General features: G+C 41.1%; 1 protein-coding gene across 1 annotated transcript; it reads right to left on the reverse strand.

Moving 5' to 3' along the window:
* Window positions 1-5,007: 5,007 nt before the first annotated feature.
* LOC109675496 (putative MAGE domain-containing protein MAGEA13P) lies at window positions 5,008-6,540 on the reverse strand. Its single transcript, XM_020152185.2, has one exon. It carries the CDS (start codon window positions 6,496-6,498, stop codon window positions 5,458-5,460), a length of 1,041 nt encoding a protein of 346 aa, XP_020007774.2. The 5' UTR covers window positions 6,499-6,540; the 3' UTR covers window positions 5,008-5,457.
* Between the last annotated feature and the right edge of the window lie 13,463 nt (window positions 6,541-20,003).

Below are 20,003 nucleotides of genomic sequence, written 5' to 3' on the forward strand. Positions count from 1 at the left end.
CTGATACTGATGATTCAAGGACTCCCCAAGCCTATTCGCATGAGTTGTCCTGTAACACCACTCTCCCTACCCAGGTTCCCTACCTTCCCTCCTTCTGGACTCTTCCCCACCTTACACAGAACTGTGGATTCAGACTGCTGAGTAACAGCTGGCCTTGGGCTTTCCTGACTGGTTTGCATACTGTCTCGATCACGGGCTCTGAACTTGCTCTCCTCTACATCCTTCCAAAGCTCCTCACTAGATAATGTGTCCCATCCATTCCCCCTCCATGGCTCCTGAATGTTCTGACCAAATCTTTGCTTCTCTTTTTTGGAAAGAGAAAATTTTCTGTTGATGTTTCAGAATTTTAAAATAATGTTCATAGGAACCGCATTGCTCTGGACATCACTTCATAAGTTTATCTTCATATGGGCAAGGGCTTAAGCTAATTTTGTTTTTTTTTAACCTAGTTAAGTAATTGAGAAATAGAGATTAAAACAACCATAAGATGATATTTTCACACAATTTTGCAAAAAATTAAGACATTAATGATATAAAATGGCTCTGAGCACTTAGGATATGAGCGTACATTAGCTTATGAGAAAATGAATGATGCTCCAGGCATGGTGGGTCATACCTATAATCTCAGTTACTTGTGAGGCAGAGAGAGGAATCTGAAGTTGAAGACCAGCTTGTGGGAAGGTAGCGAGACACTATCTCAAAAACAAAACAAAAAGAAAAGAAAGAAAATGAATGGTGTAGAATTTTTGGAATAAAACTTCAGTAATAGTCATAGCAATTTAAAATAGTCACACATTTTCCACTTTCATCTAATTTTATGCATTAGAAATCTGTCTTATGAGAAAATATGCATGCTCACCAAAGAATTCATGTAGAAAGATATTGACTTAAGTTCTATCAATCATATGAAAAATGAGAAATAACTTATGTGTCCATTAGTGGGAAAAGTGTTAATCAATTGTGGCATGCACATTGTATAGAATTCCAGGAAGTCATTTACAAAAGTGAAGTAGACCTTCATGTGCTGCCATGGAAAGGTTTTGTGTACATTTTATTAAGTGACAAAGGCCAGGATCAGATGAACAAGTATTTCATCACCATGTGCATTAAAAAAGTGAAAAGCCTAGATGTGACAAGGCTAAAATACCATACATGAGCCAGGTGCCTGTGACTCACACCTGTAATCCTAGCTACTCAGGAGGCAGAGATCAGGAGGATCACAGTTCAAAACCAGCTCATGCAAATAGTTTGAGAGACCCTTTCTTGAAAATACCCAACACAAAAAAGGGCTGGAGGCATGGCCCAAGTAGTAGAGCTAAGCCTGGAGTTCAAAACCCAGAGCTGCGAAAATCAATAAATAGAGTACTCCACATCAAATTACTAATTGTGGTTAATTCTGAGTGGGGGGGCGATTTTTGGAGTAATTTTGTAAAGATAAGAGTCATGATTGACCTGCATTTTCAGAACTTTTTTGGTAAGTATATTTGCACAATTACCTTTGTAGTGAAAATATTTAGTAGTGCAAAACCGGGAGCTCCTAGGCTTATTTATTTAAATAAGTATAAGTATAATGTAAAGTAGTATAAATATAAAATATATTTATTTATATAAATATTTATATGTTCAATATTTACTGAAGTATGTAATTTACTGTATAAATATAAACAAAATGGATGTTCTGCATTGATCAGCTAAGTAACTGTTAGCTTACGCAATATACAAAACCTGAAATTTGAATGACTTCATGCAGAAGATTCTTTTCGAGTACACAAACACTTTAATGTGGGTCGGCAGGGACTTCCACTCTCCTGCCACCTAGGGATTCAGGCTATTTCCAGGTTTAGCGCCATCATCTTCACACAGAGCTACCAGGTTTGCTCCTGAATGACAGTGGAAAGCTAGAAATGGTACACTGGCTCCCACCTAACTATAGGTGAATGGCCAAAGAAGGAGAGGAAGACCACGTGTTCATGAGTGCTTTTACTCTCTTCCATAAACCACCATATAGTAGGTGCTCATTTAAAAACAACTATTATAATTTTTATGACACCAATCATTTCTTGCAAGACTTTCTGCAAAGACCAAATTTGCATTAGAAATTCACTAAGTATTTTGTTTCTTTGTTTTGAGGTACTGAGGTTTGAACTGAGGGCCTCACGCAGGTGCTATACCACTTGAACCACTCTGCCAGTGTGAAATTCACTATGTTTTTAGGTACTTTCAAATACAGGATCACACATAGTTTTCAACAGATACTGTAAATGATAGCAGGGAGCTCTGCACTGTTGTTTGCAATAAACTGTGCAATCTAAGTAAGCTGAGAATTTTCTCTTCCCATTTGATCTATGTGTTAGCCATTAAGTGAGGCAGGCACTTTTAGGAGCAAATTACTATATTAGTGCACCTTCAAAGAGTCCTTTCCTTTTTCCCAGCTAAATGTTTAATGATGCAAGGTGAGCATCCAGAGGCATTCCTATCTGTCACCTTAACCTTTTGAACATGTTCCACGAAGTGAAGCATGTCCAAAATTATGTGTCCACCGTCTTTTGTTTTTGAACTCTGACTTTAAACTGAGCATGCCCACAAATATGTCCACTCCTAAAGTGCTGTCCTGTGAATATGTATAGGCTCCCCAAATAAAATTCCCTTGCTTCCTTTCTCCAAGGAGGGCGTTGTTTTGTAAGTAATTCCTGTGCTCTCCTTACCTGTTGCAGGCAATAAATCTCCACTCTTATTTCTTAATTGTGCCTGTTTTGGCTATGCACTCACCAAGGTGTGAACTCATTGTATATGATTACATTACACATGGTCCAAATCTTAACATGTGAGCCTCTGTTAGCCTCAACATGACTGAACATTCCTGAACATCTGCAGAAGGAAACTGCAAACCAAGATTTTCTATGGAGACAGAAACACAGACAAGAGGCAGTGGAAGGACGATTAGCCATTGTTTTCTTTTTCTTCAAAGCTAGACTGCCCATCAAGGAACCTCTGTTTGCCTCCTAAGATAATTACAGGATTTTAGGAATTATGCCTCCTGTACATGTCCTGTGGTTTTTCCTCATCTACCTCTAATGTGAAAGGCTTTAGGTTTCAACCATCTAAGTAAGCCCATTCATCTGTGTATGTGTTCAGTGACCTGTTTCAAATAATACAGCTTATTAAAATCCTATTACAAATAGCAGGGTGATTTCAAAATCTCAAACTTTTAGGTTAGAGCTCACAACAAATAGATTCTGTGCAAATCAGCCCCTACTCACAGCCCATTTGAAAAACATTATGTGAGAGTGTGTTGAAGAGACACAGTGGGGATAGCTAGGCAGCAAAATATCCTCCGTAGTGCACTGTTACCTTGAATGGGCTATTGCTATCAGAGGTTCCAGGTGGGATGGGACCTCCAAGGTGTTTCTGCAGGGAGGAAGAATGCTCTATGTCAGGGAGAAGGCAGGTGATTCTGGTTGTCCCACTGGGAGCAGGGCACAGCCCCAGAAGAGGCTGCAGGGACAGATCATCAGGTCAGGTTTTAGAGTTGGATGGGAGGGCACACAGGATCACCAGAGGAAGGATAGTGTAATTTTGGAGTGTGCTGGGGTGGGACAAAAATGCCAGCACCTAAGCAGAGACGTGTCCAGAGCCCTCCTCAGGCTAGAGTACCCTAGATTAAAAAAAGCACACAGATATCCTAGGACTGTTTCTTACCTCATCTTACTTCTTTATGTCTGCTTTTAATACTTTGGCCTCAAAGTTCTCTTTTTTGGTGATACTGGGGTTTTAACTCAGGGACTGTCTTTACTAGGCAGGTGCTCTAACATTGAACCACACCCCTATCCCTAAAGTTGTTTTTTAAGGCTACTAAAAAGTGAACTAAGAGACAGAAGGTCTGCCTCAGGATGAGAGGCGCAGGGACAGTGTAGGCTTAAATGAATTCAGACCAGGAATGAAGTCCCAGCCCTACCATTTACTATTCATGTGCTCTTGGGCAAAATGTCAAGTGCAAGGTGTCTCAGCGTCCTCATCCCTAAAATTATTTGATAAGCTGTTTTGTAGGACTTCTGGAATGCATGTAATACATGTAAAGTACATGGCACAGTGCCTGGCATATTGGACTTTTTACAGATAGTAGTTTCTAATATGATTTTGACTCCAGATCCTACTTACCTTTCCTCTTCTCTGGGAGTGTGTGTGTCTTCAAGGACATCTCAGAGTCTATGTACCACTACAGGGCATGACTCACCAAATGGGTCAGAAATGCTGCTTTGCAAATAAAACTTAGTAAAATTTCCCTATTAGTAGACATATTTAATTTAGATGTGGGGGTTTTTCCCAGCTGTACACAGCTCAAGGGACTAACTCCTTTTGTCCTTCCCAGCTTCTCTTCCATCCAACCTATTATTTTTATTCACTTTAATCCAACCAAAAATCTAACTCTTGTTTAGAGTTGTCCAAATTGCAGTCAAGATTACTTAAATATAAATGTCCTTTTGATGGAGTGGGCTCTGGCACCCCTAGGCCCGGGAAATGACTGTCAACACAGTTGCTTCTGGACATCACACCAAGGGAGTATCATCCTATTTCCCAGCAAATTCTTGCAGGTGTTGTATATAGATCATTTAGTTCATTCACTGTGTTAACTGCAGTGGGACAAGAGCACACCTGCTATTCCTTTCTGGTAGCTATGATCCAAAAGGAACTGTTCAGAGCAATTGTCCATTCCAGGCTTTTCACTTTGCCTGGGAGTCTGGTCCTTACCATCCAGCTTAACCTAAAATCAACTCCCACAGAAGCAGCTGTGGTTTCCCAAAGCCCAAAACTGCCTTAGTTCAGGGCATTCATACCTGACTGCTGACCTTTGGAATCCCACCTCCTCACCCCTTTTTCCCTGATCCTTATGTTTTTGAGGCATCTCACCATTTTCCTTGCCTTTCTTCAAATCTCCACTGCTAAGCCACTGCCTTCCAATGAACAGATACTCAACAAATGGAGAATAAACAAGCCAGTGAACCAGGGTTATCTTTTATTTAAGATGTAAATGTCTCACACATTCTTGAATAAACAAGGCAAGTAAGGTATATATCTTTAAGTTTTACAAAATGATGGACTAGAATAGTTACAGGAACTCTTGCAGTAATTATCTTTTACATTCTTCTACATTTACCGTTATCATTTATTTTATTACTGGCCTCTTTTACATTTCTAAGGAAAATTCTGTTCCACCACCACCACCATGTTATCTTGTTCCAGACCACAAAATAAGATAAACAGATTCTCAATTTACATTTTAGAGTACCAGTATTATTTTTAAACCTTATAAGCAGTAGTAAATATGTGAGCAAAATAATTAATGAAGTCAGATTCTGAAACTAATAAACCTTTTAAAGAAAAAACCCTAAAATCGCTTCATTACTTAGAACACTGACTTCCGTCTTCAAACACAGAGTGAAGAACCTGCCTCAGACTTTACTTAGGGCAGGAGAAGCCGCTGGACTTGGCTGTAGTACTTGAATCGGCAGGAGGATCTCCCAGGGTGGCCATTGCAAGCTGGGCTCTCTCTTCCTCATCTCTCAAAGCTTCCCTGTACAAGGATACGAAGGATGTGGGGTTATATCCACTGACTTTGGAGAAAAACTGCAGGACTTTCATCTTGCTGGTTTCCGCACGAGCTCTTGGGCCCCACAGGAACTCATAGCTAACAGGATCACTGTTAGGCACCTGTCGACATTCCAGGTACTGCTCCTGCACAAAATCTTCAGTGATGACCTTTCTGGGATCCCCATAGATGAAATCTCTCCTGTCAGCATACACCCCAATCATCTGCAGGACCTCCCAGATCTTTTCCTCACGGGCGCAGTTTCCCTCCATGAAGATCACACCTAGGACAAGTATCAGGAGGCCGGTCTTGGGCAGGCCCTGGTCATCACACAGCCTCCCGTCGTAGGTGAGGTCTAGCATTTTGACAAGCACGTAGGAGTGGTTGATGGGATCCACTTCCTTCACTTCAATGCCAAAGACCACTTCCATGCATTCACAGGCATTTCTAAAGATCGTAGGGAAGAAATCCTTGTGAACTTTGATGACATTCTTCAGCATTTCTGCCTCTGTGATGAGCTCCTGTGTTACATACTTGACACTCAGGAACTTCACCAGCTCAGCCACTTTCCTCCCCAGAGAAGTACTGAGCAAGAACTCAGAATCTGGGCAGGCCTCTGAGGTGCTTGGAACTTCCTCTTCTTGGCCACTGGAACCTTCCTTTGATTTGCTTGACGGAGTGGCTTCGATGGTAGTGGAGGAGCAACTGGCTTCCTCAAGACTCTGGGGAGCACTTGGACTTCCAGAAGCAGGCACTTCCTCTGGGCTGCCTGAGATCAGAGCAGAGGAGGAGGAAGCTGTAGCATGCATCTCCTCAGTTGCAGGAACCTGTGCACCCACCAGACCCTGGGGCTCTGTTTGGGCCTGAAAGGCTTGCTCAAGCTCCTGCTGCTGCTTCTGGCTGTGAGCCATTATAACTTGTCTCAGGAACAGCTGACAGAAGAAGGGTGATGAAACCAAATGGCCTGAGGGAAAGAGGAAGAGTGTGAGAAACTTAATCGTTTGCACTATCAAAGGCTGTCTTAACAGGTCTTCCCTTAGGTACTCTAGGGCATCACAGGTGTTCCATCCTGGTTAGCCTGACTCCTAAAGAGGAGACTGGTATTGAGAGGGCAGCCAGCCAACACAGCTTGAGGTTTCTAAGGCTGATTGTAGAGTGTGCAGTCAGGAACTGTGGGATCCTCTCTGCCGTGGGGTGGTAAGGCCCTTGACACATTCAGAGTGTGCACTTCATTGTGGTTCCTAGCATGGCTTAGGCCTCTTCTGTCTTATAACCTGAGAACATGTGACTTGTTTCAATATCCTCACCATTAGTTCATACATAGCAGGGAGGAGGGCCAAAAAGAAAAAGAAACAAGCAAGTCTGTATTCTGATAATGTAGCAGTGGGGAAGGGATGGCATAGCAGGGAGATAAAACTTTAAAAATCTAAATGTGAAGGAGGTCACATAGCACTGGGGGTGAAGTAGACAACAGAGTTACATGCAATCATATATGGGTTAAACCTTGTTTTTTGCTTCTGTAACCTGCTTGTGAGGGTATATAGGTGAGACTCCTTTGTTCTCGGGGATCAGATTTTGCATGTCAACCTGCTGTGCTGCTGCCAACACGCTAATAAATACAGTTTCCTGAAAAGCCTTGATGCTCTGTGTCTTTGTTCAAGATTCCCATAACATTACTGGGGCTCATTTGGGACTTGGAGATGGTGTTTTCATCTACTTGGGACTCGGCATCCCCAGCTCATCAGCACAGAGTCCAACCAGGCACCAGCAGACCTGTTGATCCAATGGAAGGGCTCGCCTCTCCTGGTGCACCAGAGAGCAAGTCTTAGTTGCACAAAGGAACCTGGAGAAGGCTCGGGAACCAATCAGGAGTCCCGCCCTTTAGACTAGTAAGAACCTGGGTTTGAATAATAGGCCTGCCTTTAGGAGGCAGAAGGGGACATTGATCACCTTCCAGCAGACACCCTAGCAACCCTATCTGGGATAAAACCATGTCTCTCAGGTTTAGGGAGCAGCTCAAAAGTATGTGAGACAGTTCCGGGAATTAGGGAGGTTGAGCATCTACTGGGTTTTCTCACCAGCCAGATAGACCAGGATGGGGAACAGCACAAGTAAAAAGAAAGCACTTTGGGTAAAATACAAAAAACCTCCAGTACTAGAGAGAGGTGGGTATTGAGTTTTTCCCAGGAAATAGTCACAGCCAAGATTAAGGGATGGGTAACAAAAATTTAGTTCCGAAAAGGGAGACTCACAAGAGAACAGATGCGTCATCCACCATTCCACCAGTTAGCCCTCGGGTATAATTTAAGTTTTTTTTTTTTTGGAGTGTACTCTAATTTTGTGTGTGTGTGTGTCGATTTGTTTAAAGCATTGGGCAAAATTTAATTTGCTCCTGAATTCCAGCTCATCTTATGCACGCCTAAGGTGACATTTTTTTCCTGGCATGCTTAATTTATAAAATGTGTGTGTGTGTGTGTGTGTGTGTGTGCACGCATTTATGTGTAAGCATCTTCAAAATGGCTCTTAAACTGCTGTTATAAGGTTAATGTGATATTCAGGCTAACAAAAACCAGGGTGTTTGTTTTAAAGATCTCTGTTATAAACTGCTTAAGCTTTTTACGTATGAACATGTAAACATCTTGAGGATGGTTCTTATTATGTAATCAATGTAAAAAATTGTTACTGTGTTCTACTGCTACTTTTAAGAAAACCAGTTTTCAAACTTATTTCAATCAGGTCTCACTAGGATACAGGCATTCAGGGGTTAACACTATGGCTCAGACCAGAGGAGAAAAAAAAAAAGAAAAAAAAGGGGGGCCACAGCCTGCAGCAGAAATCTTGAAATTTGAGTAATTAAAAAATGACCTTAGCCTGTTTCATTCTGTTGCAAATAAAATCTGGGATTTAATTCTCTCTTATAATACGTGGGTTTCCTATAAATTGTTTTTCTACAAAAAATAATTTTAAGGTTGCTTTCTTTCTGTTTTTTTCACGTAAATAATAAGGCTCTATGTTAAAAAGTTTTATGAGTTGTTTTCAGTAAGTAACAAATATATAGAGAGATAGATACATGGTATTAAGGATATGGTTTTTAAAAATAAAAGGTTAAAAAATACTTTTAAGTTAAAAAAAGGACAAAGACAAGCCCCTCCAGGGGATACAAAAAAAGTTGTCATAAAGGTATAGAGTAGATTGTCATAAAAAGATGGAGCTTATAAATGCTTATATAAGTGATTAAGTTGACTAAAATCAAGTTACAGTAAAGGTTTTGTAAGGTCAAAACAATGTACTGATGTTAAACTAAAACTTAATTCTCTAAGCTCATAACAAGGCTATCTTAAAAATATATTGTTCTTGATTACAAAAAAACTGTCTTAAAATGATTTTTGTTTTGTCAAGATGACTGTCAGGAATTTTCAGTGCTACAGGTTAATCTAAAATTTATCAAGACAACAAGAGTTTATTAAAACACAGAGAGGCAAAAGGCAGCTGAGCACACGGAGTGCTGCTGCACTGGTATGAGGATTGAGACAGATTTACTTATGTAAAGCAAAGTAAAAAAAAAAAACAACAAAGCCAAAGTGCACCCTCCAGATATGATAAAGGAAAAAAACTCAAAAAACAGCACTATACTGGAGGTCAAGACCTCTAGTTTTTATTGGAGTCAACAGACTGAAGATGTTAGTCCTACTCCTTGCACATCAGACAGAGGATATTTTTGGCCTGGGATGGCCAGATTGGGCCTATTATTTTAAGGGGGATCTATTAACTACAGGTTGGTGGGATCCTGCTGTATGTCATGAGCCATCTGGTAATGTCAACAATCTAGAATAAGATCCCTTATCAACATCTGAGCCATGATTCTTGGCCATTAGGTTTACTAACTCCACACTTAGTCCCCATAAATATTTACATGTGTTCTCTGGTGATTTTTGTCAGGGTTGTCACTACTAAGGTAACTGAGTCATAACTAAATAAAAGTTAATTTAAGAGTTGGTTTATGCAAAATTTTCTACATGACCTCATGGTTAAACAACTGTTGTCTTGGGTGATTCTAATGCAGTTGGTACCCTATATGTGTCTGTGACTGGGATATTTGTGGTCACTGACACTGTTCTCCCCTCTCCACAACCGATGAGAAAATCTAAGGTTTTACTTCAAGAGCAACAACTAAACTAATTATGTACATATAACCTCTACAGAGCTGTGATGGTGTTGCTGGCTCCTGTATACTAAATATATTTATGTTTTTCAAGTATATAAAGCCTTCTAGAATACAAAATTTAGATAAACACAGTAACAAAAAGTTAATGGTATTAATACACTGTAAAATTGTCCATCAGAATTTTAACCATGGCTCTTTTAAGCTTTTGTCATTACAGTTCTGATCCTTCTGGGGCATTTACAATTAAGTCCATAAAAAATGACTCTAATAGGTATTTACGTGTCAACCAGGTTAGCTTTTTAGATGTCTGCTTTTGTTGGATTGTTTTGTATTGTCCTTGTCTAGAAGCTCACTACCTAAGAGCCGCTCCTTCTAAGCCTCTTTATTGCTTAAATTTGGCCAAAAGGGTCTAACTGGCACTAACTCCCACCTGATCTGCTCGATACTGCCCCCTGCTCCCAGATGTGGGACCAAAACCGAACAAACAAAAATCAGGAAAGAACAAATCCTCAGAATGAGGGAAGAAAATGGCCAATCAAGAAAGATCTTTGGTCTGCAGCCCTACCAACCTGAACGTTCCCAATCTCATCTGGTCTCAAGAAGTTAGGCAGGGTCAGGCCTGGTTAGTACTTGGATGGGAGAAGATCTTAAGAGGAGACTGCTCAGAGACAAGCAGTTTGGAGATAACGGGGGAATGCTGTCAAAGTTCAAATGGAGTCACTCATGCCAGACCTCACAAAAATAACCAAGGCCAAGAGGACTGAGGAAATGGTTCTTATACAGGTGTGGCTATCTGCCATTAAAGCCCTTTCAGACCCAAACTCCTATTTTTTAGACAGGGTTTTCTACTTAAATAGAGACAAAATTACTATTTTTACTGGCTCTAAACATGTCCTTTGTAAGGTGGTGGTTTTAACTTTTTTTAAACAATGCGTTTTCTTGGACATATACACTGATAATATATTATTGCCAAGGTAATTCTACTCAGTAAAAAAAAGAAACCAAAAGATACTGACTGGATACAAGAGCAAAATGTCCAACCATTTAAACCCCATTGGAGAGGCCCTTTTGTTGTTACTTTGTCTATCCTCACTGCAGTTAAAGTAGCAAAAATTGCTCCCTGGATCCACCATGGCCAAGTAAATCCAGACTCTCCCGAGTGGGAGTACATCCCTGACCCAGCCTCACCATGCAAGATCACTCTCCAGAACGCCTGTGCCCTTCCTCAGCAGGACCCTGCTTCTCAGGAGACAACAGGGAACCACAAACAACAGGATAACAGCCCTTTTTTTGTCAGTCCAGAAGCTGACTAGTCTACACATGGCAGAAGCTCGAAATGGGACATACCGCTGCTCTCTTCTACACACTTGAACTCTTACCTTTTGAGTTGGCCCTTGCAAGGTTCCCCCATTTGCTGAATGTTGCAGAAGAGCCACTGCTGGGACCTCCACATAGCCATACTTTGTATCATGCACCCACCAACATGTCAGGTGTTATATTGCCTCATACGCTCCCCAGCTTAGCAAGGTTGCCAGTAAGCATACTAAAAGTCCCAGAGTAAAGAAAACAATACAGGCTACATTTGTCGTGAAAAGCAGGGTGATGGGTCTTGTCTTGGGAGCATGTTTGATGTTACCCTGCCTGGTTCCCCTGGTATTGCAGTCCATTGGGACCATTATAGAGGTCACTATAGAGAAAAACAGCTCAGCTGCCCATGTAATGATGCTATGAAAATATAAACCCTTAAATCAAAATGATGCTCTTTGACCCTAGGTGGGTCCCTGCATCAAGGGGGGAAACAACGTACCAGGGTGGAGGGCCAAAATAAAAAGAAACAAAGAAATAAGCAAGTCTGTGTTCTGATAATGTGGGGGGGGGATGGCATAGCAGGGAGATTAAACTTAAAAAAATCTAAACATGAAGGTCAGGTAACACCAGGGTGAAGTAGACAACAGAGTTACATGCAATCACATATGGGTTAAACCTTGCTTTTTGCTTCTGTAACCTGCTTGCAAGGGTATATAAGGTGAGACTCCTTTGCTCTCAGGGATCAGCCTTTGGATGTGAATCCACTGAGCTGCTGCCAGCATGCTAATAAATATTGCTTCCTGAAAAGCCTTGTGTCCTATGTCTCTGTTCCAGATTCGCATAACACACGGAGCCTCTGTAAGGGGAACTGAGGGGAAATCCTTAAGTTGCATACTGCAAGCACAGCCTTGGGCCCCACAGGACTGACTGACAGGTGGGTGGGACTGGACTCTGTGAAGTCCCTACAGTTACCAGGTGGATGGATCTGTCCTACAGCAGAGCTTAGGCCTCAATGTACTCTTGTGTAAGGGTGGGGGTCTCTATCCTCAAATTGACTCCTGGCAACATCTGAGAGTCCTCTCGCTGATGAACTGTCTAGCCTCTTGAAACCACCAGCCTGGAGTAAGGGCATAACACAAGATAACAGGCACCAGGGTCTCTCAGGGTGGGGACGGAACAGGGTAGAGGTCCCAAATTTCCAAGAAAATAAGGAGACCCCTCAATCCTCATTAGTATTCTCATACTGACTCCAAGCAGAGCTTGGATCTCCTACCAGGACTGACTACATGTGGTGGCCCTTATAATGTGAAATTTTCCCCTCAGGCCAATGCTTCCATCTCTGAGACCAATGAAATGAACCTTTAGGAGGTGCCACATACAGCCACCCCTGCCTACGACGTCTTATGGATGACAGCAGGGGTTTAGCCCAGTATGTCTATGAGTGATGGTACATTTAGTCCCCTGTCAGGGTCCTGACCTCTATGCCCAGCCAGGCCTAGGACTCCTCCCTCTGGTGACCTGAATCTGGCCTCTCAGATAAAAAAAGAAAAAAAGAAAAGTCCAGTGTGGATGGCTCACACCTGTAATCTTAGCTACTAAGGAGGCAGAAATCAGGAGTATGTGGTTGGAAACCAGCCCCAAATAGCTTGTGAGACCCTACCTCAAAAAAACCCTTCACTAAAAACAGGCCATGTGCAAGCTAAGAGGGTCAGTCCATTCCAGACCCATAGCCCTGGAGCACTCCCATCTCCATGTGTGAAGTAGCTTTGTCCACAGTCTGCAAGGGTCCAATTTGACATAGAAAATGACGACCTCTACTTTTTTTTTTGTATTTGATAAACACTGAAGAAGTTGGAGCTGTTAAATTCATCTTGGGGAAACCTCAGAACTGGTTTATTTGGTGTCGTGGAGCCTCTTACTGCTTTCAATACACGATTAGTAACCAACTGTTTTATATACTTGTTTTCAGTTTTCATTTCAACAAGCACTGTAACTATAACTGTTAGAATAAAGTTTCAACTATTTCAAAAAAAAAAAAAACCCTTCACTAAAAACAGGCTGGTACAGTGGCTCAAGGTGTAGGCCCTGAGTTCAAGCCCCAGTGCCAACAAATGAAAAAATAAATAAAACAGGTTCAGTTCTCTGAATTTACTAGGCAACCTGGCAATGAGGGAAGAATTAATAGACTCATTTGGAACCTCCCAAGACTGACAATAGGGACAGACCAGGTTTCTATGGGAACCCCTTTGTCCAAAGATACGTATTTCTAACAGGACCTATAACTTCTCCACTTTGCTGATGTGGGAATACTTCCCTTAAACCACGGTTTCCAGTTTCAATAGATGACAGACAAGGAAATGAGGGAGTGGAATAGGCAGCTCTGCCTTACAAGCATACATAGGGCCTGTCAGAAAAAGGGGTCCCTATGGATTTGGGGGTGGGATACTCTCACTCCTGCTCAAGGTCATCATATTTACTTCACAGGAGCTGTACTGCCTCCATTCCGCTCAACTAAGGATGCAGCTGGAAAGCCAAGACCCCCACCCCACCTCTCTGAGACACAGGAGGTGTGCATAGGCACACCTAGCCCGGAGTCTTCCAGGGCTCTACAGCAGCGATTAGGTGAATTTCCATAGAGGTCCCTCTTGGTTAGCGGGGTAGGATACACTCCCTTCTCCCCAAGATCTTTTTTACCTGACAGGGCTTCCACTGCCTTCTTTCTGCTCAACTGTCGAGGAAGCAGTAAAGCATTGACCTCGGAACCTCGCCAAGATGCCAACAGGAAGTGCCATCGTCTTGTTGAGGTCTTACTACTTTATTATCCAGTCTGGAACCTTCCATGGCCAACAGCAGGGGTGGATTTCTATACGCTACGTTCTGTCTGGCAGAGGTGCCCTCAACCCTCCATAAGATTCCTCACATTCATGCCTGGCTAGCCTCTTTTTGCTGCCAGCTCTGCCTAGGATCTCTTCCACCTGAATGAAATCCCTTCAGAGAAAAGAACATCAGAGAAAAGCCCCCTCCCCTCCCCCCAGTTCCAAGATGGAAGATGGGCCATGCCAAGTCGGGGAACCCTGCCTCCTGCATCCGGGGCTTGAGGGCACCGGAAGGGTGGAGATATAGAGGGCTCTTCTATTTGTGATGAGAAGGCCCCTCCCACCCGGAAGGCTCCTCCTACCCCTTTCTGGGTCCTAACTTTGAAACGTGGCAGTACCTGGAACTCCTCTTTCTGCCGATTGGAGTCAGCCCTCCTCAGATGTAATTTCATATTCTTCCGGTTACCGAAGCAGAAGTGCACATCCGGGCACTCAGCCTTGGTTTTTTTCAGGGATGTGGCTCACTTCTCGTTCATGAAGGGCAGGGTTGGGAGGTGGGGAGAGTAGGGAGTGAGGATAGGGAGACCGGAGGAACCCTTCAGTTTTAGCTTAGACTCCGCCTTGATTTCTGGCACTGCCTATTCTGTCTGTCGGTTGATCCAGGAACCTCACTGTGCTAACACCAGTATGGGATGAGGTGAGGCCTCATCCTGACAGTCTGTCATGAGGCTCTACAAGAAATGACAGGGGTGGCCGCGTAGATTTCTGTGGCATTTCCTCTGTGTTCAGATTTGAAGACTACCTTCAGCCCTCCTCAAAGTATTCGTATTTTCTCCTAACATGGTCAAAATTCCTTGCCTTCACAAGGCCCCCTGACATTTTGCTGAGACATCTTCTATGTTGTTGGTGGTGCCTTTTCCCAGTAGCACTGCTCCTAACAATAGCATCAGATTTCTGTGGTACCTGCCTTCATGGTGGGAAGTTAACAGCTCTCGGTAAGGGTCCTCACCTCGATCCAGACTCTCTCCTCCCTTTGCTGACATGAATCCTCCCTCCTCGGCCCATGACCCTCATTTCCCTGATATCTACCCTTTCTTCCTATGGAATCAGGGTCCACACCTCTGATTTATTTTTAGGTATCTAGTATCTTTATTACTTATTGCCATGTTACTGTTTACTTTTTTTTTTGCAAGTTCTGTTTCTTGCTACTTTGTAGAAATCAAATTGATTTTTTTGTGGTATGGAATTTGAACTCCAGGCCTCAGGCTTGCTAGCCAGGTGATCTACCGCTTGAGCCTTTCCAACAGCCCCGTTTTGGGTCTTGAGAACTTTTTACCCAGGCTGGCCACAAACTGCAGTCCTCCTGATTTCTGCCTCCTGAGTAGCTGGGATTACAGGTTCAACCACTGGTGCATGGCTGAAATTGATTCTTATATACTGATATTCCTTGTAGCAATGTAGCTGAACTCTCATTATTTCCAAAAATTTGTCTGTATGTTCTCTTGGTTTTCTATGTAGATAAACTTTTCTGCAATTTAATACCAGTGCTGTTTCTTTCCAACACTAACATATTTTGTTTTTCTCGTCTTACAGTACCAAGAATTCAGCTAGCTAAGAATTCTAGTACAGTACTAAATAGATAGGACTCTAATCCATTTCTTAACAACTACATTCTTATTGGTTCACAAACATGAGCATATTAGACTTAGGATGCCCTGAAGTCAGTTAATCTGCTACCAGTCATACAGCACTACTGTGTTCCGGTAATATTCCACAGGCTTCATTAAGCTCACTTAAATTCTGTAACAGATTAGTATTGCCTTCATTCTATACTGGAGGAAACTAAGGCACAGTCAGAATATGTTACTTGTTCCATTTCACTTGGCTAGTAAGGGGCAAAGTCCATATGGTGTGTTTCTAGAGCCTATACTTCTAATTACTGTGTCAAATCAAATTAAAATTTTATTCTAATGTGTTTACTTTAAATAACAGATGGAACTGTAATGTCACTTATTTGTCATGAAATAGCAGTATAGATTGCATGTATTTTGGGGTTATGAAAAAAAACAATCCATCAGAAACCATACTTACGTGGAAATATAAAAAGAGGCCTCCAGTGGCAAGATAGCATCTCCATCTTCAATTTGCCTCCACAATCACATGGAGACAATGTACGCTGGATGCTCCAGTAAGGTGGGCAACTAAAAACTAAATGGCTGTTGAAAGTAGAGCAGTGATCAAAAAACAATTGACTGCCTAACTGTATGCAATCGTGTATAATGAATGTATTAGCCCTTAAAAGGTTTATAATCAGTATTTTTACACATAGTCTTTTTAGTTTAAGAAGACCTATATGGGTATTTCCAAAATTGATGTAAGATCACTGGCAGACTATTTTGTTAATCTATAATTATACTTGCATGTTTTTCTAAGGTAGAGTGGAGCATGTTTCATATCCAGAGCCAATAAGAAGTGAAATGTCAGTGCTCCTACTTTGAATAAGTCCATTTTGATATTTCTGTAATGGAATGACAGGTTGGCAACTAACAGTGTGAACTAGTTTATAAGATCCTCTGAGCCAGAGAAACTAAAGCAGATACCTTAAAAGCAACTGAGGCCAATAGGAAAAGGGGACCAGGAACTAGAGAAAAGGTTAGATCAAAAAGAATTAACCTAGAAGGTAACACACACGCACAGGAAATCAATGTGAGTCAACTCCCTGTATAGCTATCCTTATCTCAACCAGCAAAACCCCTTGTTCCTTCCTATTATTGCTTATACTCTCTCTACAACAAAATTAGAGATAAGGGCAAAATAGTTTCTGCTGGGTATTGAGGGGGGGGAGCGGGAGGGGGTGGAGTGGGTGGTAAGGGAGGGGGTGGGGGCAGGGGGGAGAAATGAACCAAGCCTTGTATGCACATATGAATAATAAAAGAAAAATGAAAAAAAAATAAAAAGATCCTCTGAGCCATATGATCCACTTGTTTATAATTTCTGACTGATTGAGTTGGTAAAGGTCATGAAAGTTTTGTTTTGGTTACATTTCCCTTGTCAAGAAAATAACATTTTTACATATGTGACATTTGTTATGATAGTGAAGTGTAGCAAACTCTGTCAGGAGAAATGGCAATGGGTAACCTATGAACAAGGTAATACTATAGTCAAATTAATTTGGAAGATGCTAATGCTATGTTCTCCCTCTTACTGATACATGTTAAAACTTAGCATATCAAGAGATCTGAAGAATCCTGCAATTAATGCTTCAGAATCAACTTACTTATTGCAGCATTCTCAATTTATTTGATCATAAAACCTATTGCAGCACACTAATTTAGCATTTCCTGGCCAGTCATCTATATACAGTACTATGTCAAACATAGGCTGGGAAGAACTATTGTACTGGACAAAGCATTCAAGGCAAGGTAGGTCTTGGCAAGTACTCCACCTTTTCATTTTTACCAGCTTTGCAACTTTAAGTCTGTTACCTAATATCTCTAGACCTCTACCTTGCACTGATGTTTTAAACATTAAATAAAACACTGTACAACAAATGCTTCCTATAGATAGATGTTCAGACAATGAAGCCATCACCTATCATTACGTTTCTTATTATCATCATATCCTATTCTTCACGGACATCTATGCATCATCTCCACAACCAAAAATATTCCCTTCCCATGGGCATGTCCCAGTGTTGGATCACTGGCCATGGAACAGCCTTCCTTTACCTGTCCACCTTACACCACATCTCAAGCATACTTCTTCTCTGTATAAAATTGTCCTGGACATATGTCTGCTTATAGTTATCCTATTATTAGCCCAATTTTAGATACCCTTCTTTTCACTGAACCCACTTACAACTACTAACTCAATTAAATAGTGAGGAAAATGACTGTGTTTGTTATTTTTACTCATTTATGTGTTGCCCTAGAAGAAAAACAATAAAACATGTAAACTGGCGGTAATAACACTGTGTAAAAAGTGAGATAGACTAAAATAGACAATGTTGTAAATATATACTAGAAAAGGGAAGCCTGAGGTTTCTGGAAAATGTGACAAGACTCTGAAGAAGTGTTGACTTTTTTTTTTGGTGAGACTAGGGTTTAAACTCAGGACACTGCACTCGCAAAGCAGGTGCTCTACTGCTTTGGCCATGCTTCCAGTTCATTTTTCTCTGGTTATTTTGGAGATGGGGTCTTGTAAGCTATTTGCTCAGCTGGCCTCAAACTGCAATCCTCCTGATCTCACCTTCCCAAGTAGCTAGGATTACAGGCATGAGCCACTGGCACCTAGCTGAAGCACTGACTTTTTAAGTTGAGAATAAAAGCATGAGTAGGAGTTTCCTAGGCAGACAAGTGTCATTAAGTGTATATTATTATTTTTTTGGTGGTACTGGGGTTTGAACTCAGGACCTCATGCTTTCTAGGCAGGTGCTCTACCACTTGAGCCACTCCTCCAGCCCTTTATGTGTGTGTGCGTGTGTGTGTGTGTGTGTGTTGGGTATTTTTGAGATAGGGTTTTGGGAACTCTTTGCCCAGGGATGGCTTCAAACTGTGATCCTCCTGACCTCTACCTCCTGAGTAGCTAGGATTACAGACATGAGCCACCAGAGCCCAGCTTTCACCTACTGGTGCCTGTCATTAAATCTTCTTTCGTGGCCTATTGGACTGTACTTTTGAGAATTCACATTTTATGATGAAGAAGTTCCCCTATATCAAGAATTTTTACATAGAATACTCGGCTCTCAAGATACACAGACAGATGAGAAACCATGGAAACTGTTTCCCAATACTTTTCATGCAAACTATAAACTCGTATATATTCAATGAAATACTGGACATCTCTGCTTGGATATCTTAGAAGAAATTCCAAATTAAATTTACTAAATATTGAACTCTTTTTCACAAATATTTCTACAATTTATCCTGGTAATGGTAATTCTTACCCAATTATTGAGTACAAATGTAGAAGTCATATAGACAGTTTTGTAGGAATGAAGAAGCAGGGCTACCTCACTCTGTCTATAGAAGCTGGAAGGTGAACATAGGGGAAAGCTTTGCAGAAAGCTTCCCAGAGAAGATGACGCCAAAAAAGAAATCTTAAAGTTAGTATGCCAAGGAGACGTCTGCATCCCCATATTAATTGTAGCACTATTCACAATAGCCAAGTTATAGAATCAGCCTAAGTATTCAGCAGGGGATAGATAAATGGATAAAGAAAATGTGAACTTGATTGCTATTAAACTTTAAAGGAAATTCTAACAACATGGATGAACCCAGACGACAAATGTGCTAAGTGAAATAAAACAGTCATAGAAAGACAAAGTCATAGAAAGATGTTGTCACTTATATGTGGAGTCCGAAACCATCAATGTTATGGAATCAGAGAGTAGAAAATTGTTATTATCAGACTAGGAAATGAGGGGGTGGGGATGTTGGTGAAAGTGTAGAAAGTTGCAGTTAAAAGGAATAAAAGGTAAATATTTAAGGTGATAAATATGTTAATTGTCTTGATAACAATCATTCCACACTGTATACATACAATAATAGTGTGTATCTCATGATTATATACAATTAAAATTTTCCAATAAAATAAAACACTTTTAAAAGAAAAAAATAACCAAGTGGAAAAAATAATGTGAATGGTGTTAAAGGAAGAGATAACAATGCATCCAAAAGCATGTGTTAAGGAAATTGTGTCACGTTGAAAATTTGCAGATATATGGCCTGGTCAGACAAAGAGGGCAGAACCGGATTCAGGAGAATGCAAGGTAGGCAGCTGCATGACAGTGTCAGTCTATTTTTTATTAATGTTATTGTGTTAAATACTAAATTATACCCGTTTTCATATTTTTATCTACTACTCATAACTGGAAAATTAGAAATTAGACCTTCTTTGAAGTAGTATCTCAAAGAGAAATGTTCTTTGTAGTGCTCTGTTCTCATTTTCTAATACTTTTGCAACATGCACATGTTAGTTGTAAGTTCCAGTTCCAGTTGGCTTAACTAAATCCAAGATCAGACAAAGAATAGACACCTAAACTCAGGAGCAAAGCATAGGACTGTTTGGAATTAGAAATTTTAACTCATAGCTACATTTTAAGTGGTTCACTCTGATTCCCAAAAAA

The sequence above is a fragment of the Castor canadensis genome, chromosome X (assembly GCF_047511655.1).
Source record: "Castor canadensis chromosome X, mCasCan1.hap1v2, whole genome shotgun sequence".
Lineage (NCBI taxonomy): Eukaryota > Metazoa > Chordata > Mammalia > Rodentia > Castoridae > Castor > Castor canadensis.

Bases quoted from the DNA above. Each gene is read 5' to 3' on its own strand.
- LOC109675496 (XM_020152185.2), bottom strand. From the start codon at position 6,498: ATGGCTCACAGCCAGAAGCAGCAGCAGGAGCTTGAGCAAGCCTTTCAG.